General features: G+C 42.8%; 1 protein-coding gene across 1 annotated transcript; it reads left to right on the top strand.

Annotated features, from left to right (window-relative positions):
* The first annotated feature begins 25 nt into the window (after nt 1-25).
* Nucleotides 26-5,608, top strand: LSM3 (LSM3 homolog, U6 small nuclear RNA and mRNA degradation associated). The gene is made up of 4 exons (XM_048859566.2): nt 26-138; nt 2,612-2,722; nt 4,736-4,831; nt 5,189-5,608. The coding sequence occupies exons 1-4, from the start codon at nt 118-120 to the stop codon at nt 5,267-5,269; spliced, it is 309 nt and encodes a 102-aa protein (XP_048715523.1). The 5' UTR covers nt 26-117; the 3' UTR covers nt 5,270-5,608.
* Nucleotides 5,609-10,003: the final 4,395 nt, after the last annotated feature.

Raw genomic sequence — 10,003 nt, 5'->3', positions numbered from 1 at the left:
CTCCTCCCCGACGCAACGCGTGGCGCCACCCCCCTCCGTTCCTACGCGCCGACTCGCCGGCGCCTCCCTGAGGGGTGACAGAGTCTCGCGAGAGGAGGCGGGGCTGGCGTTTGAAAGATGGCGGACGAAGTGGACCAGGTGAGCGACTCGCCCCTTTCTCACTGTTTGGCGGGAGCCACGTTTGGGGCCCGTGCGTGGGGTCGAGCGAGGCTCTCCCCTTCCTCCAGAGGCTGGGTCCCCTCTCCTGGGGATTCCCCCCGTCAGCGGGGTCGCCCTCCCGCCTGGTCGCTGTCGCTACAAGCCCCCTCTCTTACTCAGCTTCTCCCCTGCTCGGACCGTGCCGGGGCGGTTAATGAATGAGGCTCACCGGGGGGCGGGGGGGTCCCCTCACTGTTTGCTCTCCCCAGTGTCCCCTGTCTCAGCCCGCCCCAGCTTGCCTCAGACGCTCACTCTCTAGCTGAACTGCGGCCCTCCAGCAAAGAAGCGCTGGATACAGCCCCCTCCAGAGCAGCGGCCCCCAACCTTTTTATGCCCCAAATCACTTTTTGAATGTAAGGGATCTACCCCCCCCCTTTTCCCAAAGCCCTGCCCTGCTCACTCCGTCCCGCCGTTTCTCCCTCGCTGCTTTCCCCTCATTCGCTTTCACCAGGCTGGGGCAGAGGGTTGGGAGAGGCTGTGGGCTCTGGGCTGAGGGGTTTGCAGTGTCGGAGGGGGCTCCGGGGTGGGGCAGGGAGCTGGAGTGCAGAAAAGGGTGTGGGATCTCGGAGGGAGTTTGGGTGCAGGAGGGGCTCTGGGCTGGGGCAGAGAGTTGGGGTGCAGGTTTGGAGAGGGAGTTAGAGCTGGGGTAGAGGGTTGGGGTGCAGGAGGAGGTGTGGGGTACTGGCTTTGGGAGGGGGCTGGGAGTTGGGGCACGGCCTCCCACCAGGCAGCACTTACTTTGGGCAGCTCCCAGTCGGCAGTGCAGTGAGGCTAAGGCAGGATCCCTGACCCCATGCCACTCCTAGAAGGGGCCAATGTGCCCCTGCGGCCCCTGGGGGAGGGGAGGGCATGTTGCTCTGTGCACTGTCGCTCTCTGCAAGCACCACCCCAGCCGCTCCCATTGGCCAAAGCTCCCTGCTACTGGTCAATGGGAGCTTCAGAGGTGGTGCTTGCAGGCAGGAGCGGTGTGGGGAGGGAGACACCCCCCATCCATGGGGCCCGCTGTAGCCGGAGATCGCTATCGACTGGGAGATTCTCTAGGATTGGTGACCACTGCTTCAGAGCATGCCTCCACCACTCTTCAGTCCTTGCTCAACCAGAGGGACTTGCTCAAGAGTGACATGAGATGCTTTTTTTCCCCTGAATTAGTAAGCTAAGGCAGAACAGAAAAAGGATAGTTGCCTTCAACTACCTGAAGAGGGGGTTCCAAAGAGGATGGAGCTAGGCTGTTCTCAGGGGTGGCAGATGACAGAACAAGGAGCAATGGTCTCAAGTTGTAGTGTGGGAAGTCTAGGTTGGATATTAGGAAGAACGATTTCACTAGGAGGGTGGTGAAGCACTGGAATGGGTTACCGAGGGATGTAGTAGAATTTCCATCCTTAGAGGTTTTTAAGGCCTGGGTGGACAAAGCCCTGGCTGGGATGATTTGGTTGGGATTGGTCCTGCTTTGAGCAGAGGGTTGGACTAGATGACCTCCTTAGGTTTCCTCCTAATCCGCTATGATTCTATGTCAGAGTGGAGGCATGACATAAAGAAATAGCAGAAAGCTGCAACCTTTGACGTGAGGCAGACTGAATGTTCCCTATGGAGCAGCAAATCTTTAACCTCTCACTACTGCGTTTTACATCAGAATTTTTTCCTTTGTTTCAGTCTTTACTATGATCTTTACTTTATTAAAAAATAAAAATCTAACTTGCGTTGTTCTTTGTGGTCTTAGTGCCATTTCAGTGCTGTTTTATGTCTCCTGGAACCTCAGTATTGGCAGTGCTATTATCAAGCTTAAGAAATACATGGCCTTGTTTCCTACTTTTATTGCAGTTTGTTTTGTTAAAAATGAAGCTGAAGGAATAATTGTGAAGGAATATAAAATACAGGACACTTACCCTGTAGACCCCAATGCATTATCTCTTTGGGGCAAGGACCACCATTTTGTTCTGTTTGCACAATGCTTAGGACAGAGGGGTCCTGGTTCATGACTAGAGCTGCTATGTGCTACAATAATACAAATAATAATTATCCACCAATGAGAACAGCATAGTCAGTGACAGTGTAAGCTTCTCTACATCCCCTGCCAAGGTATCTCAGACCTGACCGTGCAAGCTCAACTTTGAGGGTGAAAGGCATATTTGGTTCCCTTTCTGTTCAGGTTTCTGGCCTGTCACTAAGGCTGCCAGTAAACGGTACCAATTGTGGTGGTAGTGCCTGTCCACTAGGAAGTGGACTGAAATTCGTGTCACTTCATACTGGCCACCAAATGCTCATCTTATGGTAATGATTTTTGATTGTTACCAGCTTGGGTTGGATCAAATGACTGAGATGAAGGTGAAGGGTACTTTATCCTATCCCTGAGAGAGAGAGAGAGACACTGCTTTTGAACATAAGTTATTGTGAAAACTGCTTTCTGTTTTTTTAGCAACAAACAACAAATACTGTAGAGGAGCCACTGGATCTGATCAGACTCAGTCTAGATGAACGAATATATGTGAAAATGAGGAATGACCGAGAACTTCGAGGTAGATTACATGTAAGTGAAACACTGGAAAGATTTAACACTGGTGTACTTTTAACTATGAACAGTAGATATAAAAGTCAAGGTAACTTATACTCATAAAGGTTGGTTGCTTTGTGGCATTCCATTCAAGTTCATTTTTACGATCTATTTAAAGTGTGTAGAAGTTTTTTTTTGTGCCTGACACATTTTCTGAGCATTTCTTGGTATCCGAGTATGGGTACCTGTAAAAGGTATAAATCCTTGTCTTTTATTCTGTTCTTAGAATGACAAGGTGCTGGATTTTCTTTTCTGCCATTACCAGTTGTCTTTACAACATGATGGTTTAGGAAAAATCTAGTTTAAACTACTTTAGAGCAGTGTCGCTTAGTGGATAGAACTCAGGACTGGAACTCAGCACACTTGGGTTTGTTTCTTGCCTCTGCCACTGACCTCCTGAGTGACCTTGGGCAAGTCACTTCAGCTCTATATACTGCAGTTTCCCATCTGTAAAATAGGGATAATGATACCAACCATTTTATAAAGCACTTTGAAATCTACCGATGAAAAGAGCTTTATAAAAAGTAGGTATTGAAACATTCTCTAAAAATAATGGTATTTGGGCTCAGGCTGATATCTACAGAAGTCTAGTCTGTATTCAAGCAACTTTCAGTGATAATGACATGTCCCTTACTCTCACAAGTTGATATCTGGCTTTTTGTCAGTCAAAGCATCCCTCCTGAACGCTGCAATGTGGTATAGTCCTCACCTTCAAAGTCCCAAATGGGCTATCCTTGAAATGGCTTCAGCACCAGTGTGGTTTATGGCATGTTGGTGTAATGTGTTGAGAATGGCCGTGTTAGTCTGTATTCGCAAAAAGAAAAGGAGTACTTGTGGCACCTTAGAGACTAACCAATTTATTTGAGCATGAGCTTTCGTGAGCTACAGCTCACTTCATCAACTTCTTCATCAACTTCATCAACATCTGATGAAGTGAGCTGTAGCTCACGAAAGCTCATGCTCAAATAAATTGGTTAGTCTCTAAGGTGCCACAAGTACTCCTTTTCTTTTTGTGTTGAGAATGGTCATCTCTGATTAGGCCTTTTGAGCGCTATGCTGGGTTGGCCCCAGGTAGATCCAGTTTCAGTGGGCATACTGGAGATTAGGGATGTAAAAGGTTAACCGGTAAGCGTAGTCTTACCAGTTAACCGCTAACCTCAGCTGGGCTGAGCGGGGCTAGCTGGGCTGAGCGGGGCTAGCTGCGCTGCCCGCAGCAGCCTGAGCCATGTTGGCCATATGGGCCCCAACTGCTTTAAACGGTTAACCGTTTAAATGACATTTTTAAATCATGTAAATGGTTAACTTTTTAAACTGTATTCACACCCCTAGTGGAGATGATTGTGTGGATTTTTACTGTTCATACACGACTAAATTAAGAGAGCCACTTTAAGGCCTTTGCCTAGGTTCTTTTATGACATCTTGAAAGCTTCAAATCTTCAAAGCACAGAAGTAAGGGTGGCAATACCACAACCTCCTATAATAGCCTTGCAACCCCACCCCCACAACCCCATTTTGGGTTGAGACCCCTACGGTTACAACACCCTGAAATTTCAGTTTTAAATATCTAAAACCAATAAATTTATGATTTTAAAAATCATATTACCATGAAATTCACCAGAATGGAACCTGAATTTGGTAGGGCCCTACCTATATAACTTTAGTAATCTTAAACCTGTGCAACTATAATTTGGTAAAAGTATGTGACAGCTGAAACAACTATTTGAAAGAAAATTAATTTGTAAAAAGAAAACAGTTGTACTGTGTTCACTAGTGCAGGTGAAATTAACACTCCAGTTAAAATACTGGTATATTTGACAGTCAAAGCAATTGATTATTCATGAGTCCAAGTTGAAATACACTAAGAAAAGTTATGTTCATTTTAGTTAGTTTGTATTTGAACTGCTTTGATCTACAAAGATTTAAACACTTTTTTGTTGTATGTGGTACAGATTATAAAGAAAATAATTGAAACTGGTCTCATTCGCACAGGCTTATGATCAGCACTTAAATATGATTTTGGGTGATGTTGAAGAGACTGTGACAACGATAGAGATTGATGAGGAAACCTATGAAGAGATTTATAAAGTAAGGGTTTAAATGTATTTGTGGTTGAGAAAAGAAAAACTGAAAGTACTTTCTAAATTAAATGTTTTATCTAAAAAACTTAAAATTGACAGATGAAAATTGATTTTTGCTAGCTAGATTTGAGCAGGACTTGATTTAAAGCAACTTCAGGCAAATTGTTATCAAAGTAAAAGCTACAGCAAACCTGCCTGCTAACTGTATTGCTCTTTTCAGTGTGTGGATAAGACTCTAAGTTGTATTTCCTCAAAACTTGCTTTTTATGAACCTTTGATATCTCTTTCTTTGAGCACGAATTTAAAGCTGGTTACATTTCTCAGATGCGTTGTGTAAATTACGTTTTCCTTTCCTTCCACTTAGTCTACCAAGAGGAATATTCCAATGCTTTTTGTCAGAGGTGACGGCGTTGTGCTTGTAGCTCCCCCGCTGAGGGTTGGCTGAAGCTACAAAGGATTTGCCCTGGTTGGAAGCTGCTCGCCTTGAGATAAGGCTCCTGTTCAGCTCACGCTTCTGTGTAAAACTCTGCATATTTTTGTATGATATTGTTGGTTTGTGTTTTGTTTTTGTTTTTTCGTACCTCCTTGGCATGTGGATCTTTGAAAATAACCCTCAAAAATGACGAAAGACAACGGTGTGAGACAGTTTAGTTTTCAAAGAGTAAATTTAAATGCTATAATACAGGTGTCCGTCAAATCAGTAAATTAATCTATTCAGTTTTGCAATCTTGGCAATTGCTGAGTTCTGAATTTTTTTTTAAATAAATATGGTTTATCTTTTGGATTATTGATTTGTCATCAATTTTTGGTATATAAAAATAACCTTCAACATGCATCGTATTTACAAGTTACAACTTATTGTGGAATTAAATGCACTTATAGTTATTTTATGGAAGAGGTTAATTTTTTTTATGTTGCATTGCATCTTTGTTTCCTCTAATTTGCAAGGGTTGCAGCTTGTACTGACTCTTTATACAGGGCACTGTTGTATCAGTCATACAGAGGTGGCTGTTTTGTGCTCAGTTTCTTAACATGTATCCTTGTGTATGCACATACCATTCATGATTTCTAAAGCATGGAGTCTTCTGCTTTACACTGGGATAGTCCTAGTAACTAGTATCCAAAATCAGTTTTGAAAGGATTTGTTGTCTGAATATCAACCATTTGTGTTGTCCAATTTGTATAGGTAGTCACCAGTGTCTTGCAGTCTAATTGGAAGGTGTGATCCTGGTAAATGAAGGGAACTTGCTTTCTTTAGACTCTTAAACCTAGCAAGCACTGACGCATGGGAGTCGTAGCATCTGTGTCTGAAATTGTGGCTTTGTTTAAGCCACAGTGCATAGCAGTTTCTGCAAGACCATTAATACCCATCTGTAAAATGGGAATCATGATACCAACCAAATTTGTAAAGCGCTTTGAGATCTACTATTGAAAAGGACTGTATGAGAGCTAGGTATCTATGCAATTTATGAGTTATAAAAGGCCAGCTACCTAATTGGGGTATATTTCCCATTTCAATAAATTTCTCTGGGCTAGATTGAGGATGCTGGTTCTGTACTGGGCCTGTTTCTCAAATAGTGTATGTTTAGCATTTTAGTTTATAATATTTGCCAGTACAAGCTGCTGTCCTGAATAGCTTTCTCCTAGAAGTGAACATCCTTTCTGATCTACAGTACCCCTAGTTTATGTGGCCAGAGTAATAAGAGTGCCGGATGTGTGAGACTCTACTTCTGGGTTTGTATTCTAAAAAGAGAAAATGCTGCCTTTTGTGCCAAGGATTGTCAAGAACCTCCAGGTTGCATCTGTTCTGTATGTTTCTGCTCCCCTCATTTCAAGAGAACCTGGGCAGAAAGCCAGTTATAGTTTCAGTGGAATATCTCACCTTAACTTTTCTGTATTTTTCATGATATGAGGAGCTCTCGTATGATTTTCCTACATTTACAGTGAGAGGTGTATCTTCAAGTATGTGAAATGGAAACAATAGCTGAAACGAAGTTCAAATTACTGCAGGTAACTACAGTGCATTAATTATGCCATTTAAAAAATAGAGTCTTCTGTTGACAGCCGTAGAACTTTTAGAATGTGGTGCAAAGAACATGCTAGGTAGGCAAATTGTTCTAGTCCTCTCCACATGCAAGAATAGTTAATCTAAGAATAATGCTTTTGTGTTTAGGCCCCTCATGTAGCCTTATATGCTCTCTTCTACTGAAGGGAAAGGGAGCAGAACAAGGTTGGTGGAGAAGGGAACCAGTGACTTTGTAGCAAGCTTCCCTCTCTGTGCTGTGTTTGATTATTGCCTTGGAAGCTCTGCTGCTCTAAGTCAACTCTGTTGTGAGGTAAGGAGAGCAGCTGCAGTCCATGACCTACATTCATATCCGTGCATGAGTTAATGCTGTTCAAGTTGCACTGACTCCCATTCACTACCTGTATTGCCTTTGATGAGGTGTAGGATGCCCTGCTCCCATGTGCAGTTGTGGAGAGCTCCTCTTATGGAAGAGTCTGCAGCTTCCTTTTACTACTGATCTACAGTGGAGGCAATATGCCCCATTTCCACTGTGGTTTTCAAACCTTTCCTGCAGGTGAACCTCATTCAGCACAGCAGACTAGGAAATGCTCATAACATGTAAACATCTAACCTTCCTCACTTAATGGCTTCTTCTGGTGCAGTGCAACTCTGCCTTATTCCTGTCTGCTGCTGGTATTTAATGTGGTGTTTCAAAACAGGTGCAGCACTTCCTGCCAATTGGCCCCAAAAGGCCTCTCCATAGGATGGGTGTTCGGTTTACAACTGCTTCTTCCCCCATGACTGTTTGTCTGTGATTTTTCTGTGTAGATTAATTTGAAGCTGATCTTTGAATTTTAACTCACCCAAAACACTAGATGGTGCTCTGTTCCCTCAGGTTTAAGCTTGATTCACCTTGCCTGATTTTATCAGTGATGTATATTTGAGCTGTGCCTATATTTCTCAAATTAGTCATTTGTCTTTAATTTAAAACTGCCATCAAATGTGATTCTAATTACTTATGCTGAGCAGGAGAGTTAGACATCCAAATATGTCTTGATATTTACATAGGCACAAATGACTTCAGGGGCAGAGTAAATATAAAACAGTTTAGTACATGTGCCCTGCATTCATAGGCATAGTTTGACTTCTATATTTGGGGGGACAGCTCCAGTCAGGCCAATGGGACCGTGCGTGGGGGGCAAATTCCATGGCTGCCCAAGGTTTGCAGTTCGGGGCAGGGGGCAACGTCCCCTTCCGCCCCCTCCTTCCACCCCATGCCTGCATTATGACTGATTCAAACTCCTGAAATCCTGACTGGCTACTTTGCTAATAGCACCAGTGAAACAAGTACACCATTTAAAAAACAATTGTGGTTAACAGCTTAGCTTGAAGAACGGCAGCACAGAAAGCATGCATGTGCCAGTTGTGCCTATCACCACCATTGACTTCAGTGTTCTGTAGAGAACCAGCCTTGGTGTGATTAAAGCTCAGCATTAGAAACAGGTTAAGCTTCTGAGTGTACATATATCAAATTCTGTTTAAAACATGACAAACACTTGTTATTTCCAGTTACTGTCAACATATTGTTCTTTATTTTCTTTCTGAGCCGATGGAAATGGCTTGGATCAAATCTGGCTTTTTGAAGGAGGAAGGACCAGCATTAAACATTCAGTTGATAACTCTTACCTACAGACAGATTGTATAGGCTATGTTTTGGTTCACCAGAGTTTCTCATTCTGTATCTAAGGTAGGCTCTACTTCCACACTATACTGTCAGAAATATAATTAAGGTGGGGAGGGGCTATGGGTAGGATAGCCTTCATCTTTTAAATATCCTTCCTCAAATCTGGGTTAGATTACATGTGAGTTTGGGTGGGCTAAGTCTGTTACCTCATTATCATTATGGCAGGATTGGTACTCCCTGCAAAGGAGAGATTTGGCTTGAATAGTAAGGGTACATAGTACAGGTGGGTTAATGTGTTGCAATGGCAGAGCTATGCAGGGGCTCAGGCATAGAATAGCAAAGGAGAAATGTGCATGTCATCCACAACAGGGAAGTTTGCAAAGCACTTGGCTGCACAATGCTGTGCTCCAGGTTTCTAAAGAGGATGTTCTTTTTATATACTAAACAAAAAGAATGGGAAAGGCAAATAGAAAGTTCAAATGAAAAATGATAATATATAAGCCAAATTTTTATGCAGGATGAAGGGGGGGAAACAAAGATGGGTGAAAGGAAGGGACTAGATGATGTGGCCTGGAGAGGGAAACAAACTATTGAAGGAAAGAGGTGCAGTTACCTGCTTCTGAGGTAAATTTTGCATTGCTACCTAAATATGTTTGAACGAGAGAACGGCCCACTTTCAAAATTTGGATCACCTGGCCTTTTGGGAAAATGACTAACTGCCTCTGGGGGCAGAATAAGGTATTTCAGAAAATTCTGCCTAATCCTATGAAAAGATTTGGTGGGAATCACTTATTCAAATGAGCACTTTCTTTGGGGCAAAATTCTCTTCTACTATCCACAGGACTTCTCTTGACTGCACCACGCATGGAGGATAATAGAATAGTGGAATCTAAACCTACTGTGTGAATCAGAAGGGCGAATTTGACCCTTAGTGCATATAATGCTTTATAGTCAATAATACACATTTGTATTGCAATTACTAAAATAGTTTAAACTTTAGAAAGAAAGCATTAACATTTTTGGACCTCAAATGATTATTTCTGGAGATATATGAAATATTTTGCAGTGGGCAAGGTCCTCAGCTGTAGTAAATTGGCATAGCACCACTGACTTCAATGAAGCTTTATCTGACTTTTGCAAGCTAAGGGTCTGGCCTTATAACTTTTATGTAGATATGCTATTGTATATTTTAGATTGTGAACTCTTTGGGGGCACAGAGCTAGTCTTTGTCTAATACCGGGTACAGCCCTAATGCTATTATATAAATAATAATTCTGCATCTCTAGTTTCTTCTTAAATTTTAAAACTAATTGTTCATTATTATTATACTTTATTCATCTGACACCTTAGCAACAGAGTGCTTTACAAGCATACCTTGCTCAAATTATAGCCGGTTGAATCATGTAATCCAACCCCTTGCCAATACAGCATTGCTCTTTACAATATATTCTCTAATAATTGCCTAGTCCACTTTTAAATGACCCAACCAA

The sequence above is a fragment of the Caretta caretta genome, chromosome 7, assembly GCF_965140235.1.
Source record: "Caretta caretta isolate rCarCar2 chromosome 7, rCarCar1.hap1, whole genome shotgun sequence".
Taxonomy (NCBI): Eukaryota; Metazoa; Chordata; order Testudines; family Cheloniidae; genus Caretta; species Caretta caretta.
This window is presented reverse-complemented; position numbering and strand designations above follow the sequence as displayed.